At 30.2% G+C, this 23476-nt stretch overlaps 8 protein-coding genes across 8 annotated transcripts; 2 read left to right on the top strand and 6 right to left on the bottom strand.

The window, feature by feature from the left end:
- Window positions 1-2020: 2020 nt before the first annotated feature.
- On the top strand, window positions 2021-2605 carry OCT59_015107 (uncharacterized protein; the record flags this gene model as incomplete). Its single annotated transcript, XM_066139776.1, has 3 exons — window positions 2021-2182; window positions 2249-2408; window positions 2463-2605. 3 exons carry the CDS (start codon window positions 2021-2023, stop codon window positions 2603-2605), a joined length of 465 nt encoding a protein of 154 aa, XP_066002619.1.
- Window positions 2606-2949: 344 nt separating this feature from the next.
- Window positions 2950-3330, bottom strand: OCT59_015108 (uncharacterized protein; the record flags this gene model as incomplete). The annotated part of the gene is made up of 1 exon (XM_066139777.1): window positions 2950-3330. The coding sequence occupies one exon, from the start codon at window positions 3328-3330 to the stop codon at window positions 2950-2952; it is 381 nt and encodes a 126-aa protein (XP_066002620.1).
- A 72-nt stretch (window positions 3331-3402) lies between these two features.
- Window positions 3403-4842, bottom strand: OCT59_015109 (uncharacterized protein; the record flags this gene model as incomplete). Its single annotated transcript, XM_066139778.1, has 1 exon — window positions 3403-4842. One exon carries the CDS (start codon window positions 4840-4842, stop codon window positions 3403-3405), a length of 1440 nt encoding a protein of 479 aa, XP_066002621.1.
- Window positions 4843-7125: 2283 nt separating this feature from the next.
- On the bottom strand, window positions 7126-7656 carry OCT59_015110 (uncharacterized protein; the record flags this gene model as incomplete). The annotated part of the gene is made up of 1 exon (XM_066139779.1): window positions 7126-7656. One exon carries the CDS (start codon window positions 7654-7656, stop codon window positions 7126-7128), a length of 531 nt encoding a protein of 176 aa, XP_066002622.1.
- Window positions 7657-7731: 75 nt separating this feature from the next.
- On the bottom strand, window positions 7732-8358 carry OCT59_015111 (uncharacterized protein; the record flags this gene model as incomplete). Its single annotated transcript, XM_066139782.1, has 1 exon — window positions 7732-8358. The coding sequence occupies one exon, from the start codon at window positions 8356-8358 to the stop codon at window positions 7732-7734; it is 627 nt and encodes a 208-aa protein (XP_066002623.1).
- Window positions 8359-8454: 96 nt separating this feature from the next.
- Window positions 8455-8945, top strand: OCT59_015112 (uncharacterized protein; the record flags this gene model as incomplete). Its single annotated transcript, XM_066139783.1, has 2 exons — window positions 8455-8827; window positions 8941-8945. The coding sequence occupies 2 exons, from the start codon at window positions 8455-8457 to the stop codon at window positions 8943-8945; spliced, it is 378 nt and encodes a 125-aa protein (XP_066002624.1).
- A 966-nt stretch (window positions 8946-9911) lies between these two features.
- OCT59_015113 (uncharacterized protein) lies at window positions 9912-11059 on the bottom strand (the record flags this gene model as incomplete). Its single annotated transcript, XM_066139784.1, has 2 exons — window positions 9912-10075; window positions 10480-11059. The coding sequence occupies 2 exons, from the start codon at window positions 11057-11059 to the stop codon at window positions 9912-9914; spliced, it is 744 nt and encodes a 247-aa protein (XP_066002625.1).
- Window positions 11060-21632: 10573 nt separating this feature from the next.
- Window positions 21633-21956, bottom strand: OCT59_015114 (uncharacterized protein; the record flags this gene model as incomplete). Its single annotated transcript, XM_066139785.1, has 1 exon — window positions 21633-21956. One exon carries the CDS (start codon window positions 21954-21956, stop codon window positions 21633-21635), a length of 324 nt encoding a protein of 107 aa, XP_066002626.1.
- Window positions 21957-23476: the final 1520 nt, after the last annotated feature.

Consider the following 23476-nt stretch of genomic DNA (forward strand, 5'->3'; position numbering starts at 1 on the left):
TCATTAGAAGAAGTACAATGGTCTTTTAATAAATACTGGAGTTCTTACTTTGAATACTTCAAAATTGTAAACAAAGATATAAAAGAACTTTTTTTACTAAAAAAACATTTCTTTTATTTTCTTTTGCAAAGAAAATCGGTTCTGACGTGGATACCGATATTCTAAGTAAGTTTTGAAAGAATTTCAAAACTTTAATAAAAAAACGTTAATTTTAACATTTTTTTTATTTATTTTTAATTATAGAAAAGTAAAGTTTTAAAAGATTTTCAAAACTTACTTTAAAAAAATGTTTTTAATACTAAAAAGCGTTTTTTTTATTATTTTTTGTATATAGAATTCAGTTCTGGCGTGAATACCAAATCCCAAAAAATAAGTTTTGAATTTTTGAAACTTTTCGAAACTTTAATAAAAAAATGTTTTTTAACGTTTTTTTTATATTTAATTGTAGGAATATTAGTTCTGGCGTGAATACTGAATCCTAAAGGCAAGTTTCAAAGAATCTTTCGAAACTATTAAAAAAAAACGCTTTTTAACATTTTTTTTTATATTTAATTATAGGGATATCGGCTCCTACTTGGATACCAAAATCCCAAAGGTTAGTTTTGAATTTTTTTTTCGAAACTATTAATGTTATAAAAAACGTTTTTTACACTGGTCAAAAAGAGATTTATCGGGTACCTGATATGTGTACGATTCATATTTTATAATACTCCACATATTGGGTACATATCAGATAGTTTTCCAACCCGGTAACATATCATATACCTGATTTTTTTCCATAAACGTACACTTCCGAAAATATAAATTTCAGACTCCCGATATCCCTTCTAATAGTCACTAATATACCTGTCGGACCCTGATAGATATCAACGATTTATCTTATACATATCAAATACCCGATGTGTGCAATATTTATTTTTTCTTATATATTATACATATCATCGAATAGACTGTATATATATTGGCGCATTTTTTATACTTTAGCAACATATCGAATACCTATAACATGCACATCTTAATTCTTAAAATATGTTTAAAAGTTATAAAGTACCAGGATTGATATATATCGGGTACTGATATGTGTACAAAAAACATATTAATTCTTTATTATGTCTTTGTATTTAATTTACTGTAATCCGCAACTCTCTTTATTTATAAATATATTATAATAATATATGCGTTGTTTGTTATAGTAGTACAGAAAACAGAACTTTCATAAGCAGGATGCTCAAGTATTACGATCAGTTGTGAATAAAACTCATATATTCTAAATTCTTATTGGTATTGCTATAAATCATAATCTAGCTATAAAAGTTAGTGTGTAATAAAAAAGCACATATCTAACTTACAAATTCTTCGTCTGATCGTTATCCTTGTTAGCAAGAACATGTCAGCAGTGTACTGCTTTAAGAAAGTTAACACAATAACATAAATCGATTTCATTTTTGTCTCTGTCGATTAAAGAATATTGATCAGAATATTCCATGACTAGTCTGATTTAATTGGTAAATTCTCACAGCAATTTTTTCTATCGTTTATTTTTTTTTTGAACTGAATTTCAGTGGGTAAATAAAATTATTTAATTATTTTCGTAATTAAATTAATTTTATTACAAAATGAGGGCTAACATTTTATTCCTTTCCTTGTGAAAGGCTTCCTTTCGGCTAACATTTATTAATTCCTTTCATTGCTAAAGGCTAACATTTAATTCCTTTCATTACGAAAGGCTAACATTTAAAATTCTTTTCATTGCGTCACGAAAACTAACATTTTATCTTTTTTTATATTAAATAAAAATAGGAAAAATAAAGAATCCTTGCTGCCATAGAAGTAATCTACATAAATTATCTCTATTTTTCGGATTGACGATTAAGGATATAAAATCAAAAGAGATTAATGAGTGGATGAAAGCTACATTCAAATATGACTTTAATCATGTTAGAAAAGATCTTACCAGGGGTAGTAGTAAAATAATTAAAAAGTTAATCGATATTTTAATAATAATTATTAATAAAATTTAATGAATTATTTTAGTTACGGATTTATTCATTTTAAGTCTGTCGAACAAACAAATAAATTCTTTAATTTCGTAAAGAAAAAAGAACTTATTGGGCCACATAGGAAATATATTAAGTTTAAATTATCAACGGCAAATCCAACAGAAATTAATATTGGTGACATAGTAAGTTATTTAATATATATATAAGTTTATAAATTTTTTTTTAATATATATATATTTTTGTTTTAGGAATTTGTTGGTCCCTCGAAAAAAAATCAAATAGAATTAAAGATAAATTCATTTTTCAAACAATCAAAAGGAAATACAGCGTCGAATAAAAATAATGCACAAAATTCATCTATTGGTAAAGGAAATATGGCGTCAAACAATGCACAAAATCCATTTATTGGTAAGTTAAGTTTAAATAATAAATATACCGTATAGTAACTAAATAATTTTATAGAGATGGAACGAAAGATCTTAGAGTTAAGATTAAAAAAACAAAATCTAGAAATTGAATTATATGAACAGGAAGAAAAAATTAAAAAAATTAAAGAAAATCTTCAAAAAGTCGAAGATCTTAAAACTTTGATTCAATTTAAGTAGTAAGTTTAAAATTTATAATAATTTAATATACGTTATTTCTCATCAAATGAAAACTCCGTATAAATTGTATCAAAAGGTTCTTGTAATACAGCTTTATATATATATATAGCTTGAACGTATAAACTTTTTGCATTAATATAATTAATTAATTGTAAATAAATATTTGATTTTTTTAATAAATTTTATTAATTTGGTTTTTTAAAAAAAATGGATTAATTTCAATCAAATATTTTAATTAAGAAATTATTAAGTATTCAAAAAAAATATAGCAGAATTTGATTCTGCCGACACCACATAAATTTCAATTTTTTTTAGTTTAGTGTCCAACCCTATACACTAAAAATTTAATTTTCGCCTAATAAAACTTGCAAATCTTTCTTCAACTGAGCTTCATCAATATTCGAACTCTCATTAGATTGCTGCTCCTCAAAAGCTTGAAATATTAAGTCACGTTTTTTCTTTTGAAGTTCAAACACGCGGTCCTCAATTGTATTTTCAATAAAAATTCTAAAGACAGAAACTGGTCGAGTTTGACCAATTCTATAAATTCGATCTATAGCTTGATCCTCAATACTTGGATTCCACCAAGGATCCATAAGAAAACATTGATTAGCTGCGGTAAGATTCAATCCCAAAGACCCACATTTCAAACTAATTAAAAGAACCTTTATTTCTGGATCATTGTTGAAATTATTTACTGCCTTCTCTCGCTGATTACGAAACATCTTGCCATCAAATCGAACAAATTTGACATTTGCGTCTTTAAAAGCAATTTCAATCAAATCAAGAAAAGATGTCTATTGGCTGAAGACTACTGATTTATCATCATCATTATTTTGATTTAAAAATTCCACCAAAGCTTCAATTTTGGAACTTATCTTAAAATCATTTAAATTTCCAATTTCTTCTTTGTTATCAATTCCATTTATTTGATTTATTTGTCTCTTACAAAGAAGTTGTGTGTGATTACAAATTTGTCTTAGTCTAAGAAGCATTTCAAGGAATGTTACATAATTATTTTTTAAATTGCCATTTCTTGATTCTTTCCAACTTCTAAATTGTTCTTTTGTATCACTTTCCATTTTATCATAAATCTTTTTCTCGTCTGTCTTAAACTTAATTTTATGAGTATAGAAATTAATAGGAGGAAGACATACTATAGGATGTTCATTGAATTTCATGTCCTTTGTCCTACGAAGACAAACGGTTTTCATTAAGTTTCTTAAGTCGTTAAGACGACTGTTATTATTGTTTTTAAATTTCATTGTTTTGTTGTTAAATATAGTATTCCATGTTTCAAAATTATCAAAAGGAGTGAATCTTAAAAATTTAATTAAAGAATACATATCATTTAACTCGTTCATAATTGGGGTTCCTGTGAGAATCCATCTTCTCTCAGCATCTAAATTACATGCAGCAATACTTTGTTTTGATGATTTTGTACAAATAATATGTCCTTCATCTAAGATAACTCGAAGCCATTTAATAGCGAGTAATCCACTCCTTTCTTTTATATCTGATTGTGCAAGAATAGCATATGTAGTAATTATTATATCGTGATCTTTAAGGAATTCTGGATCATTATTTCGATTAATACCATGAAAAACGTAAGAAGAAAGAGACCCTTTCTTAACATGTATGTTGATTTGGTCAACCCAATTGTCAAGCACACTTAAAGGAGTAACAATCAGAGTAGTTTTAGAATATGTGGAATCTAAATTGATTGCAGGTTTGGAAGCTATCAAAGCAATCATTTGTATCGTCTTGCCAAGACCCATATCATCAGCGAGTATTCCACCTCTGTTAAGATTAGGGCGTGCTATTGTTGCAAATCTTGCTATTGTATTATAATAGCGTGTTTTTTTCGATTGCTCCTCCTTTTGAATCCAGAATTGAACTTCTTCATCGATAGTTGGCTCTTTAGGGTGTTCATTTGATAACATCCAGCCAAGGCTTTGTTTCTGATATGGAAGTAATTTCGTAATTAATGTTTCTGGTTGTGGTGCTTCTAGAAGATTTACTAGAAATTCAGCTTCTGATTGTGGTGCCAAATCCAATTTTTTTGTACTTCTTTCAAAATCTTTGGAAATTTTAAATTTTGGTAATCCAACAACTGCACTGCTCTTGTTTTTTTTATAAAATTTTTGAAGAGTATTGTTATCTTCATTGTTGTTGACTCGTTTAATTCTAAATTTTGGTAGTCCTCCTGTATTATTGTTATTATTTTTGGTAGACATTGAGATTTTTATTTGAATAATTTTTATTTTGTTTGAGAATATTTATAAAAAAAAAATTATTTCTAATTAGTATATTATTAAATGGGAAAAGAAACCAAAGTTTCTAATTATTAATAAAAAAAATCTACTTACGTAGTGGTAAAACTGTAGAAAAAAATGTACTTACGTGAATATATTAAAACTGTGGAAAAAAATGTATTTACGTAAGTATATTAAAACTGTGGAAAAAAATGTACTTACGTGAGTATATTAAAACTGTAGAAAAAAATGTACTTACGTAAGTACAGTCAACTCCCTCTATAGTCACTCCCGTTATAGTCACATTCTACTATATAGTCACACCAGTTGAATGTTCAAAACACTTTATTATTAAAATCTATCCTATATAGTCACAATCTATCTATAGTCACTATCACACCTATCCTCAAAAATCTTATATTAAAAAGAACCGTTTATAATCACAGTTATATAAAGAATATATTAAATAACTTGGCATCTAATAATCGTACAAAGATGTATCATAGCTTGTTAGAATTGTCTCACTGAGACGAATCGAATGGTGGTAGTTTTATCCTTTTCTGATCACTGGCTAACGAGTTATTCAACAAAATGTTAAACATCGGCATTATAATATTTCTTGATTTACGTTTACTGCGCCATTTAACATTTTGCTAGATTTCTCGGTACCTAGTGATTGTAAAAAGACGATTTATAGCTCGTTGGAATCGCCTCATCGAGACGAATCGAATGGTGGTAAGCTCATCTCTCTGTGATCAATATTGACAGAGTTATTACACAAAAACCATTAATATTTTTTTAATTTCGGAAATTAATCTAGTGATTGGATTTCGACGTATTTTATACCATTAGAACCGTCTCATCAAGACGAATCGAATGGCGGTAAGATCATCTCTCTACGATTAATATTGGCGAAGTTACGATACAATAAAGTTTTAAGTATAATTCTGGCTAAAATTATGTTAATTTTTGGCCGGAATTATGATATACAAATATAAGAAATTTTTTATATAGTCACATCTCTTTATAATCACCAAATATGGACTGTCTCAAATGTGTGACTATAAAGAAAGTTGACTGTATATTAAAACTGTGGAAAAAAATGTACTTACGCGAAGATATTAAACCCGTTAAAAAAATGTACTTACGCGAAAGATATTAAAACTGTGGAAAAAAATGTACTTACGTGAGTATATTAAAACTGTGGAAAAAAATGTACTTACGTGAGTATATTAAAACTGTAGAAAAAAACGTACTTACGTGAATATATTAAAACTGTGGAAAAAAATGTACTTACGTGAGTCTCATACACTGTGATAAAAAATATGGATATTTTTCTCCACAAGTAAAAAATAATTTATACAGTTTATTTCGTTACAGCATTTAAATAGTAAATATTCATATGACTAGGAAAAAAAAGGCATTTAAACAATTTGCATGTATAAATAAATGTCGATCCTATTCTATATGCGCTAACACGTGATCGTTTTATAATTGTGTTACATTAGAAAGTGTACGCAAATTGTTAATTAAATTTGAATGCAAAAAAAGGTTATAAATAAACCTTTATCTTGTTTATCTGATGTATCACAAATTTATTTAATCTGATGTAGCATGAAATTTCTGGATATCTTTGACATAACACATATAGTCCTTCGCTTCGCTCCGGACAATAAAATCTGTACCACAATAATTCGTTAAATCAAAATTCGTTATAACGCGAGCCGACTGTATTATAAATGTAATAATTATTATATATATGGTGGTAGTTTTATCCTTCTCATCTGTCATCCAGAAAATCTGGCGAATTACGGATACGGATATATACTGTACTTTATTAAGCATTTATTTATTATTATTAAAAGTGTTAATAGTTTTAACTCACTATTTACAATCGAATCGTACATATATAAATTTTTAAACCGTTAGTTACATTTTAAAATCCTATTTAATAAATAAAAAAAGTTGCTATAATTTATTAAGAAGAATACTGTGAGGTACATCAAACTCACGGCTATTTTATAAACTCTTTAGTAGTAAATAAAATTTATAACATGTGTTTTGTGAATAGTAAATAACGATTTATTTATTATATTGTATTATATTATTATTTATAGAACTAAAAGATGGAAAATAAAAAATATACACATTTTGTTATAATAATAATGAAAGATATTTATTTCCTTAGACTACTTTTTCCTTTCCTTTATCACTACTACTACCAGCTTTATTCCCTCTTCCTCTTCCCGTTCCCGTTCCCGTTCCTCATCCTCTTCTCGTTCCTCGTCCTCTTCCCCTTCCTCGTCCTCTTCCCCTTCCTAGTCCCCGACCCCTTCTACTTCCACTTCCACTATTATTATTACTACTACTGCTGCTGCTACTACTGTCGCTACTACTACTGTCATCAATAACTTCCTTCTCCTCCTCCTGCTGCTTTTGGATATCCTTATACTCCTGATGGGTATAATAGATTCCTTTTTCGATTATTGTAAACCACTGTTCCGCACTTTCTTTACTTGGTAGTCGTTCAAATAAATTAGGTGTGAGAACGGTTATCAAATCGAAAATCGCAAAACTTTTATTGCATGTATTCCACAACCTATTTATTCTTTCGGCTGAAGTTTTGTAACTTCTCCATTGTCTTTGCGTTAGTTTTTCTTCAGCTTTTTTTAGAAACTTTTCTAATTCAGTTTCTTCTTCTGTTTCTTTCTTCTCCCCCTCAAGTTTTTTCTTAACTTTTAATGCATTTGTTTCGCCAAATTTTTTTGGCTCTGAAGCGACTGTTTCTAATATCATCTTATATAATTCGTAAAAATACGCGTATCTTCTTGCATTTCGCCGTCTTGTCAATTCGGTTATCTCATTTTCTGATTAGATTTCGTCTAAGACTACAAGCATGTCTTCTATCAACGAAGACATATTGCCACCGTCTATTTTGTCAGGAATGGAATTAATTCTTAAATTAAGATTATTATCATCATCAATATTTCTCACAAGAGGAATAGCTCCATTTATTTTGGAACCATCAAATTCCATTCCTTTATTTAAATAATTGTCAAAGTATTCTTGGAGGTTTTGTACATATTTTTTACTGTTATAATTGGGCTGCATCATTGGGGGGTTATAAGGTAAACGATCTTGGACCGTCTTTAAATGATGTATTAACCATACAACGGCTAATGTATCTTCCTTAAGATTTTCACCAGTTATCTTTTCTTTATATAAAAGTTCGATCCCTATTGTTGTATTATTGTTGCTATTGTCTGAATTAGCAGGTAATCGCTTAAGTATATAGGGATTGTTCTCAAATCTCTCCTGTTCCATTTCTATAAAATTTTTCTCGGACATGTAAAATGTCGGTTTTATGTTAAGAGATCCTGACGGAAGAACGGCAGTTAATTTTTGCTTATCTATATCTAAGATACACTCCCGCGCCAAAAGTTTAGGACCACCTTTATGATCGGCATAAACAACACCTAAACAGTAATAATTACGCATTTGTGTAACATAAATAAAAACTATTTACGTTATTTATTGATTAGTAATGATAATTACACAAAATTTTAGCAGCTTTTTTTTTTGTTTAAAAGCAAAATGGTTAAAAAAAGAGAACTAACGGATTTTGAACGTGGAAAAGTTATCGGTTTTTATGAAGCCGGTGATTCAGAAAGAGCTATTTCAAATAAAACAGGCTATGGAAAAACTACAATTCATAATATAATAGCAAAATATCGTGAAACTGGTGCTGTTACTGTCGCTCCCAGAAGTGGTCGTCCTAAGAAACTAACTGAACGGGATAAACGGCATCTTAAAGCTATTATTAATAAAAACCGACGTGAACCTGAAGAAAAAATTAGAAAAATTTTTATGGAATCCACTGGAAATGATGTAGGTAGGCGCACCATACAACGAACATTGTATGGAATGGGATATAATAGTTGTGCAGCCTTAAGAAAACCCTGTGTTAGTGAGTGTAATCGAAAAATACGCTTAAATTGGGCTCGTGAAAGACGCTTATGGACTATAAATGATTGGAAAAAAATTGTATGGAGTGATGAGTCTCGATTTACTATGTTCCAGAATGATGGAAAAATTCGGGTTTGGCGTCTTCAAAAAGAAAAATATGATATTAATTGCGCTTGTTCCAACCATGAAGCATGGTGGAGGTGGAGTCATGATGTGGGGGTGTTTTACATGGTTTGGATTGGGCCCTTTGGTAAGAATTAATGGTCGAGTTAATAGTCAAAGGCATATAGAAGAGATACTTGGCTATCACGTGATCCCTTTCTTGGAAAGATTTGAAGAAGAAAATGGTGATTATTTGTTCCAACAAGATAATGCACCGATTCATACAAGTGCAAGAACAAGAGAGTTCTGTGAAGAAATGGGAATAAATTTGCTATCATGGCCGGGGCAGAGCCCAGACCTCAATCCCATTGAGCATCTTTGGGATGAGCTTGAGAGGCGTATAAGAGCAAAGCAAAATCATCCTAAAAATTTAGGAGAATTGGAGGAACTTCTTCAAGAATGTTGGTCAGAAATTTCATGTGAGGTCTACCAAAAGCTTGTGGAGGAGCATGAACCGTAGAATTGAGGCAGTTATAAAAGCTCGTGGATATCCCACAAGATATTGAGGAATGTTTTAATTATATTTTTATAAAGTTAGTTTCGGTAAATTGGTTTTTTTGTTTACATTTTTACCAAAAATTAAGCATTTTTTATTAAAATTTTTTTTCATTATCTTAACTTTTAATTTTGTGAAGTTATGGACCAGAATTTTTTTTTTTATTATACATAACAAGAGGTTTAATAAAAAGTTTTTATATTTTATTCATTTTACGAATTTTTTTCCTTCATCACGAAAAATCACGTGATGTAAACATTAGTCACGTGACTTTGCGAAATGCTGGATAACTAAATTACCGATAATTTATTTTTACATTTTTAACTAATAATAAAAAATTGTTCTTTATCCATTAAAGTAATTATAAATTACTTTTTATAGTTTATTAAAATATTAGTTGGTTAAAAAAAACCATTTTTTTAAAAATTTATTGGGTGGTCCTAAACTTTTGGCGCGGGAGTGTAAGTTGTTTACAATTTCTGCCATTCATGCTCTTTAGAGCAACTAATCCGTCTTTCAAAGCATTAGCGGGAATCATTTCTAAGAACTGTTGGACTTCGTAATGATCTTCTGAAAGAATTTCGATTGTGTCTGATGAATAAAAAAAAATTAATAATAAATTTATATAATGTGAGATAGTTCTCGACTTTTAAAATAATAGGACCCCGGATATCTAATATAAAGGTCATAATGGACTTTTGGCCAAAAACACCCCTTTTTGCTGAAACTCAAAAAATCGTTTTTTGTAAATATCTCAGCATCCAGTAATTCAATTTTAATGACTTTTTTTTATTTTGTAGCCCTCATTTAGCTCTACAATTTAAAAAAAAAGTTCATCAAAATTGGACCACTGGATGCCGAGATATTTACAAAAAATGATTTTTTGAGCCCCTGAAAAATGGGCCAATCTGCTGAAAGTGTGACTTATGACCTGTTTTGGAGATATCCGGGGTCCTAAAATAATAATATATATAATAATAGTATATACTTTTTACCTTTTTCTTTCGGATTGTCTGCCGGGGTTAATTTGGCCTTTTTTGCTTCTTTACTTTTGGTGGACTCTTCGTCCTTTCTTTTCCTCGGCGATATAATTTCAGACGGACCTGCCGTCGTCGTAGTTTGTACATCAGATGGACCTGCCATCGTAGTTTGTAGTACATCAGTCGGACCTGCTGTCATCGTAGTTTGTACATCAGACGGACCTGTCGTCGTAGTTTGTAGTACATCAGTCGGACCTGCTGTCGTCGTAGTTTGTACATCAGACGGACCTGCCGTCGTCGTAGTTTGTACATCAGACGGACCTGCCGTTGTAGTTTGTAGTACATCAGTCGAACCTGCTGTCGTCGTAGTTTGTACATCTGACGGACCTGCCGTCGTAATATTTTCTAAGGTTGGAGAATATTTTGGAGAATATTCCAATGGAATTATATATGAGAAATATCTATGTTTGGTTCTTTTCCGAGAGACCTTGGAACTAAACCTTTGATCTAATTCAGAAAATGAACCACTTTCACTTTCTGAATTGACCTCATTTTCTGAATTGGATGATTTATCTTCTGGCGAAAGTTGAGACATTTTAAAAAAATTCAAATTTCTTGATTATGTAAAATTGTTGTTTTATTACGATGACTTTTCTGATTTTTCTGAAAAGGAATTTTATCTCCTTTTATATATATTTTTTTAATTGTATTATTATATATATTATATATAATATAATAAAGGAATTTGACTTTTATGCGGGATGCATAAATTGCATCCCATGCATAGTAATTCTGATATACATGGGTATTTAAATTATTTAATAAATACATCATAATTGTCTCATGCGCAGCTTTTTTTGATACGCGTCTAAATTTAGACTTTTTTATTTCACATGATCACGTGTTTAAATTATATTATACTTTTTTTTCCCAACAATTATCATCTTTCCTCTTCCCCTCTCTTCCTCTCTTCCTATCTCCCCCCTCTTCTTCTTAGTCTCTCCTCCCAACCTCTTTCTCCCACTTATAAATTTTATTACAACTAAAATGAGTGACTCCGAATTTATGTTAAGCGATGATGAAATTTTCGATGAGGCTTTTGATAATGATTTTATTGAAAATATTCCTAATGACAGTGACTCTGATGGTGAAGATAATGGTGGTTCCTCCAATGAAACTCTGAAATTGGAAGTTGGGATGGCTTTTCTCACCTGGAAGATTGCATTTAACCACATCAAGCAATAAGCTCATCAACAGGGCTTTGGCATACGTAAAGGAAGATCAGAAAAAAATAGAATCTAAATTAAGAAAACAAACAATTGTATGTTTTTGTAAAGGAGTTTATAATAATCAATCAAAAAGGAAAGAAAAGGAAAACATCATTGTAATTTAATGGCTCCCTTCGGTCGCCTGTTTGCATTTTAATAGTATTTTAATAGTATGAGCTTATCTTTGATACTTTTTCGGCATATAATTTAATTAATAGAAAAAATAATTTTTTTATGTAATAGAAGGGATGCGTACAGAAATACATATGCATTGTTTTATTTTTAGAAAATTTATTTAAATTTTTTTACCAGTGCGTAAAATATTCAAAAATCGAAAATTTTATATATAATATATGCACCCTACAATTTATGCAGGTGCGTAGAAAATAAAAACCTATATAATAAATACCGTTCGATTAAATAATATGTGCACTCATCTAGGAAAATTAGACTAAACCATGTAATCTTAGAGTAGAGTAATAATATAATTACGCAAGTAATTAAAGTAACGAAGATATTTTTAAATAATGTAAATTAATTGGAAAATTTTTATAATGCACCACATAATAATAAAATTTGACACATTTAATAATTTAAATTATTAATTGAATGTATATAGTATGTATAATAAATATATAAGACTCCTCTGAATAATCGCGCTTCAAGGTACAGACAGCAATGGGAGAAATTCATTACAATATCAATTAATTATTTAGTCTGAAAAATATAAATATTTCAATGATTCTGATGTAATAATAAATAATATAAATATCAAAATTGTAATTGGTTAATTTCATTCATTATATTATATTATATATAATGTAATAAATACCGTTCGATTAAATAATATGTACATTCATCGAGGAAAATTAGCCTAAACCATGTAATCCTAGAGTAGAGTAATAATATAATTGCGCAAGTAATTAAAATAATGAAGATATTTTTAAATAATGTAAATTAATTGAAATTTTTTTTTATGCACCACATAATAATAAAATTTGACACATTTAATAATTTAAATTATTAATTAAGTGTATATAGTATGTATAATAAATATATAAGACGCCTCTGAATAATCGCGCTTCAAGGTACAGACAGCAGCAATGGGAAAAATTCATTATAATATCAATTAATTATTTAATCTGAAAAATATAAATATTTCAATGATTCTGATGTAATAATAAATAATATAAATATCAAAATTGTAATTGGTTAATTTCATTCAGTTTACACAATAAATAATAATAATAGATTAATTTAAATTATGTTACAATTGTTACATGCACCAAAAATTTAAATTTTCTTGCTAGATAAGAACTTAATTTAATAATAATAATCATGATATCCTTTCTTTATTTCCTGCGTAATTCAAATAAATTAATCGGAAAATTAAAATATTAGATTTTTGTACTATTTATAAAGTGTAGTGTTTCACCCATATTTAAAAAAGGAAATTACGACAATAAATGATCGGCAAGTGCATTTGTTGTAATTTCCTTTTTTGAATACGATCGGACGCGCACACAAGTATATAATAATTTAAAGAGCACACTTTTTTTTGTGTAATAGTAATAAATTGATCAACATACACGGAATCAGTGTTGGGAGCTGATAGTCACATGATTTGTACTATACCACTTCGAATTAATTGCGGCATGAGTTAAAATTTTGTTTATGATATCATAATACAATTTTTTATAATGTACATATAAACGGAAATCATTTTCCCAATAAATTATCCGAAATCTTTAAAATTTAATAACTTACGCTTTATTAGCATTCAAGTAACGCCGTAAAGTTGAATAGATACATGATATCTTCAAGAAACATAAAATACCTCATTTTTTTCAAAACTTACGAAAAAAAAGTTTTATTATGGTTAGAAAATTTAATTTATTAATTTCGAAGTATTAATGACTTTTTTTAAAAAAAAAAGATATTTCGTGAAAGAGACAGATATTTGGAGTAATTTCGCAAAGTTTGAAATGAAAATGTTAAGAAAGATCCAGAGTTATTAAAGAATGAAAATATAGCTTCGTTAATAATAAATTTATTATAAAATAGTTTAATACGAAAAAATCTTCAATAATAAATTTTATTATAAGACTATACATAGTTTTGATTTAATTAGTTGACAGCGCACCCCAAGTAGAAGCTTTTTATAAATTACCTACCATTTACGAGGTAAACGGTTCGTTAAGTCCAGAGCATAAGTGTAACTAAATGAACCACTAATTATATGGCATCGACTCAACTCTTGAATATACATATATAGTCCTCCGGAGTAACAGTTCTTCGAGTAATTTTAAAAATTCATATAAATTTTCATATAAAGAAAACAATGAAAGCCGGTTTACAAAAAAGGTCACAGTCGCAAAATCTATTGGGTAGCATCACGAGAATATTTTTTAAAGGATGGCATTTGAATGCCTTCCTTACGGGTAATTAATTAATAAAAAAAGGTCACGGCCACAAAATCTATTGAAATCTATTGGATGGCATCACGAGAAAATTTTTTAAAGGATGGCATTCGAATGCCTTCCTTACGGGTAATTAATTAATAAAAAAAGGTCACAGCCACAAAATCTATTGAAATCTATTGGATGGCATCACGAGAAAATTTTTTAAAGGATGGCATTCGAATGCCTTCCTTACGGGTAATTAATTAATAAAAAAAGGTCACAGCCACAAAATTTATTGAAATCTATTGGATGGCATCACGAGAAAATTTTTTAAAGGATGGCATTCAAATGCCTTCCTTACGGTAATTAATTAATAAAAAAAAAGGTCACAGCCACGAAATCCATTGGATAGAATTTGATATACACCTATCAAAGATCGATATTTTCGTGTAATAGCATTTAAACAATTTGCATACACTTTCAAATGTAACACAATTGTAAAGCGATCACGTGTTTGTGCATATAGAATAGGATCGACATTTATTTATACATGTGCACGTGATAAAGTGTATGCAAATTGTTTAAATGCATTTCGAATAGATAATAGATTATTCTTTTATAAATTAAATCTTCTATTCAAAGGAACTATAGAAAAATATTTTTGTTGATTCTGTTGGTTCGGTCTTTTCATAACGTATTTGAGTTTAACAGCTCTGCATAGTATTCTATGGACTGCTAATAATGAATCACTCCCTTTCTGAAAATACTCAGCTTTCCATAACTCTGTATTGGACACTTCTGATTCCATAAAATTATGTTTAAATCGAGTAGCTGAAGTAGTGGCAGGCTTATACCATTTGACGTACGCCAGAAGGTGTGTCCTCGATCTTTCAGGAAACCTAATTGTATGTTCAAAGTAATATTGAGCTTCTCCTGGATATATATCAGTTGACTCATCGTTATTTGCTCTCCATTTTGCAAGTATAGTCGCATTGTTTTCATGTCGACCTACTATCATAGATCCGAATATTTCTGCACCGATTTGCAGTCTTGCATGCTGATTCATGTGCAAATCCATAAATCCTAACACGTCTTCCTTTTCCTTCTCATATAATATTGCATACCATTCACATAGGAATCCTCACAATTCCAAAGGCATAACAACATTGATATATGATGGCTTAAGCATTTGACCAGGTATTGGTTCAGTACCATATATTTTGAAAAGCATAGATGTATTATGTCTCATAAGTAGAAAATGTTGTAGCTCTTCCCTTTCTGCTGTGAATGCTAAACTTCCTACAGCTTTTTTTGGCATAAGAAGGTAAAGAGATTCATCTAGAAGACCAGATGACCATCTACGTGATAAATGATAATCTACAAAAGTGTTTTTAAGGACGATTTTCATCAGTTCGGGCTCTATTTGCCAGTTACTATTAGGATATGATCCTGAATTTAGGTGAAAATGAAATTTTTTTTTAAAATATAGTCTACTGTATACTTTAACCCAAAAATTAAAAAATCAAAAATCTCACCTATATATCCATTAAGTCTCTCAAATGGAAAAAGCCAAAAATTATATATAGGACCGTAATCACGGCAACAATCAGGAATATGAAGAGCAAGATGGATATTACTTGTTATGAATTCGGGACCATATGTATTTTCTATGAGGTAAGCCATATCTTTTAATCTTTCTTGCGCCTCTTTTAAATCATCCTCTGTAATAAATCTTGCTACTAAAAGATTGCATGCCCGAACAAAATGTCCTAAAATTTTTCTATCATTATCATCTAGCATGTCCCACAAGATAGTTGTAGAATAAATCATAATAAATGTCTTCCATTGATCGGCAGTTAGGTTGGAAAACCCATCGTTTCCAATTGCAATTTTTGGAGGAATCCGACCAATGTCAGGAGGCAAGTCAACATGATCCATTCTATTTTGTGCAATGTGAAGTTGTTCCATATTTAATTTATTTTGATTTATAAAAATGGATTTTATTATCCATTTTGCGACGCCAAGGAAGAGACAATGCATAGGATCTACTACATCAAATCGTATAGGATCCATATATGGCAATCGTAACAACTCAGACCATCGTACGCCATGTTCTTTAAAATGTGCTTCCCTAGAAGCCTTTGAGAAACACCGCAACCATTCATGAGCATATTGCCTATGTAATAAAGGATTTGCAGGTCTTGTTACCCATTTATTATAGTCTTGCATTCCTCCATAATGAGTTTTTTTATATTCTCTACTATAGGTACTACGTTTTTCACATCTATTACATTTCATTGCTACAGATCCATGGCCAAACAGCTTTCGAGTGGCAGGTATATCTGATGATCCAACAATTAATGCAACTTTTATATCCAAACCATCAGGACACCTATGGGTCTTTGGTACTCTCCAGTCCTTTCAAAGTTCTAAAAACTCATCTACAATAGGAGCTAAATAATGATTGATTCGTTCTAACCCCACCTCTTTCGGCCCCGGCAAAAAACCTAAATATATAATATTTTCAGGTTTATTCCTTTCCGATCTTAGAAGATTACAAATAGATGCATAAAGAGCACCAGTACTGTGTTGTGTGTAAGTAAATAGTTGAAACCAATCAAGATTAAAAAGAAGGCCTAAATGAGTGACTGCGGTTTCTGTTGTAAAAAAGCTGCTACCATCATCAAATGGAAAAGTTTTCCATACTCTGCCATCATAAATATCTGAATAGATGTTAGAGTTACTATTTCTTTGAGCCCCTGATAGCTGTAGCATATCTTCAAATCCAGGCCTTTGATAAAGCATGCTCAACTGCTGACGAATACTCGGTTTTGGATAGAGCATACGAGGTACAGCAATTATTCCATTTTTATTTTTCTTGAGAGCGGAGAGTGGATTATTACATTTATTGCGACATTTTAATATCAGATTGTCTGCGAATTCCTCATGCAAACAATTCATCATAGCAAAATTTCCTTCCTTCTGATATGCAATAATATCTTTAGCGCTGTGTAATTTATGACAACTTGTACACACAGCCATACACATCTTTGGTTGAATGACTCCTAATAGTTTCTTTGCTTTATATATTGAGGTAGGGAATCCTTCAAATTGTGATTTATTAATTCGTATAAGAAGAATATGTAAAAATTTAATTAACGCTTCAAGTGCAATATCGGGAAGCCGATATCTTTGCTGAAATTTAAATGCCCACAGAATAATCTCGGTATTTATGGAATCATCTAAATTTCCTAATTCAAAAACTTCCTCATCACTATCAATTATAGGAGATGCAAACAAACTTCCTCCTCCCCGATCTATGTTATAAATATGATGTTCCTCATCATCATTATCACTATTGTTTTTAGGTGAACTTTCTTCCTCTTGATTTATGTTATAAATATCATTGACATCATACTCCATTTCCCAAATATTATTATTATCATACTCATTATTATTTTCATTGTTAGATTCTGGATCATGAAAATATGAGGTTTTGGGCTTTGATGCATCATTTACCATGTTATCTAATGTAGTAGTATCCGGTTGTGGATTTTTTGGCGTAGCCAAACTTGACGACATAATGGGACTTAAAAATGAATTTGGGATACTCGAATCGGCTGAGTTTTCAATGGGTGATATTTGCTGATTGTCGTCTCTTTTGCGTTTCTTAATTGAGCTGGCTCCTACAAGGTTTTTTTCAACTGAGAGGATAATATTAGGTTTGTTTTGTTTTCTTCCTGCAATAGCATTCATTTGATTTCTTCTTGAATCATAATCATCTGATCTCCATAAAATATTATCTCTTGTATGTTTCTCTTGTGTACGGGGATCAACTTCTGCGCCTTTACAAAGAACGCAATGACATGGATATACATACTTTTTTTTGGGCTTTAATAAGTCAGCTATAGACTTTTTGGTATTATTATTACTCATTTTTTTTGTTAATTATGTGTTACTAAAAATGGCTAATTATTTACAGAATATTTTTAAGAAACGCAGGTTGAAAGAAATCGATATAATTACTTTTTTTAGTCATACGCGCTTTGAAGGAACTTATTGCTTATATTTGTTAATACGCGCTCTAAAAGATCTTGTTAATCGTACGAACGCGCTTTGGAAGATCTTGCATTTATTTTTACGCGTTTACACGATTACATTTTTTATATAAAAAGGGGTACGTCTTTTTTTGGGGAGACTTCAGACTCGAAACTTATTTACCAAGTACAAATATCGTCAACCTATATATAATAATTATTAAACAAGTGCCAGGTAAAAATATATTTTTATATATGCGCTAAAGATAACAGCTGTTAGTTAAGTCCGTGACAATAATTTTCATTGAAGAGTTTTTTATTCCTATATAATAAATAAGTAGGATCGAAATAGTAATGGCGAAAAAGAATGTGCACAGAAGAAATAGAACTAGCGGAACTGATTCTTCATCATCTAAAGATGATGAATTTGTAAGCTCATCATCATCTTCTGAAGAAGTTGTTAAGTATTTAGACTCAAGATCGTACAAAAGACTTAAGGAAAGTATTTATTTATATTAATACGATTTTTTTTATTAATTAACAATTGATTTTTTATTATTACATATATTTTATAGAAAGAGGTGTTTATCTGGATCGATTCCGACCTAAAAGATGTATTTGAAATGGATGTAAAAATTACTTGGGCAGAACAGAAGAATAATATAGTTACGAAGCTACTTCCAGCGCTTCGCAAACTGGTTGATAAAAGATATAAAGTAACGAATAAAGAACTATTAGACATGCTTTATGGACGTTGGCGCTCTCGCCATCGAGAATATAATATTAGAATTCAAGGCGAAGAAAAAATAAAGAGTAACAAAAGAAGAACCGCAAAGAACTCAAAAATGCAGGATGTAAGTAGCAAAAAAAGAGCAAAAATTAGGATACTGGAACTTAACCAATAATAATTTTTTTTTATATATGTATGTTATTTATTATATAACTAGAAAAAGAAAAGGAGAGTTATTGCCACGAATTATCTTATTCAAAATAATGACAAGTATATTAATAGATATCCTAAAGAAGATTTAGTCAACATATTGAAAGAAACAGGATACCATTCGGAGGAATGGGAGGAGACGGATCCAGAGAGCGAATGGCCAGTCGTAATACCAGTGGTAATTGAAAAGATTAGAGAACCACTAAATCCCGATGATGATCCAGACGAGATAGATCCTAATGATCTGGAATTATGGTTGAAAAAGGATTTAACTATTAAAGAAGCGGTCAAAAACAAAACAACGTCTATATATATATATGATAAATGGTGGCGTTCCCCAAGAGTATGTATTACATTATTACTTTTACTAATTTTTTAATATATTCGCATACACGCAAACAAGACTTATCAAAGAAGACTGAGATATTAATAATTTAAAAATTTTAATTTTAATTTTATTATATTTAAGCTTCGTCTTTTATTACATAAAAGAACTGATCCAACGGTCAATTTGTTAAAAACAAAGCAAGCAACTTTAAAGTACAAAAGGATTGATGGTTATGTACAAGAAACCGGAATGCCACCTATAGGAGCACCTAGTTGATGTCTAAATAAAGTAGCGCTAGAAAGGCTTAATCGTTCGACTGAAGAAGTTCTGATTTATGACTGGGATTCTGAAGATGGTAGCTATAATGGGAATGATAATTATGATGATGACAACAATTCTCCTGACGATATTGATAACAATAACAGAGCAGAAAGTTCCAAAACCCATAAGAGAAAGAAAAGAAAATATCATAAAAAAGAATCAAAAAAACGTAAATCAAAAAAATCAAAATGATATATCTTTTGCTTACATAATAATACAAAATGTAGTTGGTTTCTTTATAAAAAAATAAATTTCAAATAAATATGTAGTTTAAACCAAAAAGATCCAAGAAATGAATTTTATAATATATCTAAAAAAGACTAATTAAGTTTATTTTCGTGCGTTACATCAATTACGAAATTTTCACATTACTCGCGTCGGACAAAATCAACTGATCACACAGTGTGCAAAACGAAAAACCTGAAAAAATTCTGCACAGGGCCGGCCAGCACTATGGGCGTTATGTGATAATTAAATCTACTTCTTAATATGCCATCATTAGGGTTGCGTCAATACTCAATACGTCAATGTAGTAAGGTAGTAATTTTGACTTTAACTCTGGCCAAATTGTAATTTGGCCAGAGTTAACTGTGACAATCACCATTTGTGATTGGTGATTTCTTGAAGTGACGTATGCTATCATCATCAATTTTTTTTAGTAATGGCGCGTTTTTTGCTTTTTTTAGCGTGGCTTTTTTCCTTTTACGCGGTTCTTGTTTTTTTTTTAATTTATGTGTTTATACACTAAACCTTATAAACATATATAAAAGCCTTCAAAGCCTTCTTCAATCTTCAGCGATAAACAAATAAATTCTTTCTTACTTATAAACATATATAAAAGCCTTCCAGCAAAGCCTTCCTCAACGATAAACACAAACAAATAAATAAATATATTCTTTCTTTCACTTGACCACTTGACCAATGATGGGTAAATATATATATATGTGGTTTATTTCACTCGAAGAAAATTACTACTTTATACCTTCTTTCTACCTTTTTTTTCTTTCTTAGGAGGTTACCTTTTTTCCTCCCTTCACGGGAGCTTACCTTTTTTCCTCCTTCCTCCCCTCCCTTCACGGGAGGTTACCTTTTTCCTTCCTTCACGGAAGGCTATTTTTTTTTCCTTCCTTCACGGGAGGCTATTTTTTTTTCCTTCCTTCGCGGGAGGCTATTTTTTTTCCTTCCTTCACGGGAGGCTATTTTTTTTTCCTTCCTTCAGTGGGAGGCTATTTTTTTCCTTCCTTCATGAGAGGCTATTTTTTTCCTTCCTTCACGGGAGGCTATTTTTTTTCCTTCCTTTACGGGAGGCTATTTTTCTTTTTTCCTTCCCTCACAAGAGGATACCGAGGTATTTTTTTTTTCTAATGAAACCTTTTTATCATCCCCTATTTAAATTAAATAGCAAATAAAAAATATCCCTGTTGTCAAACAGAGTCTAGGTTGTCCATTTTTTTTGAAGGAGTTACTCCGAATGAACTAGAAGGGATAAAGGCGACCAATATAGCCGAGTTTCTTAGATCCACATTGCGTTATAATTTTAAACATGTAAAAAAAGAAGTCAACTGGGGGTAAGTAAATAAATAGTGTCACTGTGTGTAGTATATTTTAATTTACAGTAATTCTAATTAAATGATTATATTATTATTATTTATTTATAGGTATGGCTTCGTACATTTCGAGAAGGAGAGTGAGAAGGAAGTTTTTTTTAATTATGTGAAAGATCATCCCCTTTGAGGACCACGCGGCAAAATATTAAACTTCAACCGAGCAAGAACTAAAGCCATTCACAATAGAGACGAAGATGTAAGTTATTTTTTAGTTGATAACAATATAATTCTTAGATGTCTTCTGTATTAATAATTAAGATTATTTTCAAAATTCAGATCGAGGAACAGCCATTATTGCTGGTGGGCCCGTCGCAACTCCAAACCCAAACGCAACCCCAGCAACTCCAAACCCAAACTCAAACGCAGTCGCAGCAACACTAAACGCAAACCCAAACGCAGTCACAGCCGCAGCAACACCAAACGCAAACCCAAACGCAGTCACAACCGCAGCAACACTAAACGCAAACCCAAACGCAGTCACAGCCGCAGCAACACCAAACGCAAACCCAAACGCAAGCCCAAACGCAGTCACAGTCACAGTCGCAGCAACTCCAAGCGCAAGCCTAAACTCAGTCACAACCGCTTTCATATCCGCAGTACAATATATTTGAATCAAGGTATTGAAATTATTTTATTAGTTAGGCTATATATATAATTATTTAGCACTGATTAAAAATTTTTATTTAATGTATTTTAATATAGTGACCAATTTATCATTTATGTTGAAGCATGTGGCGTTGCAAGAAATACTATCGAAATCGAGGTCAACAAGTTTGATGCGCAACGTATTTATATCAAATTTAATTACGACCAAGACATTGAAGATGGATTACATTGTTTAAAAAGAAGCTTTTTTGTTCCAAAAGATGAAATAAAAATGTTGATACAGCTGCCTAAAAGGTAATTTTTTTTTTAATTTAAGATTTTAAGAATTTAATAATGAATTTACAATTTTTAATCTTTCATAATTTTTCTAAAAGCTTCGACCCCGATAAAGATGCGAAAGTCAAATTACTTTGTGGAATGATTAAAATTTCACTAGGAAAATTGGAAAAACCAATTACGAAGAAATTTAAAATTTATTAATTTTTTATATTTTTGTTTATTTTTAATAAAAATTTTATTATAATTATTTAAACCCAAATTATTTAATCCAAATTATTTATTTATTATAATTTATTATATAAATTTAAAAATTAATAATATCGCGATTTATACATAAAATCTATAAATCTGTAAAGTAATATTATTTGTATTGGTTTGCTATATTGCTATAATATCTGATCCATATGATGACTGCACGATATAAAGGTGAAATATATTAAATGTATTGTAATATCTATAATATTTATCCCGAATTTACGTATAAACACTACACAAATCTGATACCCCGATATGTGTGTGTATTGTGTATATTGCATATCATGTACCTATACCACACATATCAGGCATATATTGGGTACTAGATATATGCCATGTTTGCCTCAATTTTAACCAGTGAAAATACCGGGTATCTGATAAACTGTTGATACTATGATGAAATTCTGCATTAAACACTACAAATTGGATACCTGATACGTGTGGGTATGTTGCTATTATTAGTATATTTTACATATTATTTAAACTAGTGTCTGGTATTTATCAGACATATAGCAAATATGTATTGGGTAGCTATTGGCACTACCTGGTATCTATCTGATATTCATTATAATGTATCGGGTATCTAATAAATGTATGATACATGTCCGATATTCTACAGTATAATATATATGTGAAATGTGTGCAATGTCTATAGTATATATCCCCAAATTTACGCATAAATGCCACACGTATTGGGTACCCGATATGTGTGGATATGTTACATATCATAGGCGTATCTCATACATATCGGACACATATCGGGTACCTGATACGTGCACGACAATATCGATTTTGACCAGTGTTAACGTTTTTATATTTTTTTTTTGTAGGGAAATCAGCTCCTACTTGGATATTGAATCCCAAAGGTAAGTTTTGAAGAATCTCTTCGAACCTATCTTTTTTTTAATGAAACGATTTACTAATCATTTTTTTCTTTTTTTTGTAGGTACAGATAAACCAAGATTCGTA

Source organism: Rhizophagus irregularis, chromosome 23 (genome assembly GCF_026210795.1).
Source record: "Rhizophagus irregularis chromosome 23, complete sequence".
Lineage (NCBI taxonomy): Eukaryota > Fungi > Glomeromycota > Glomeromycetes > Glomerales > Glomeraceae > Rhizophagus > Rhizophagus irregularis.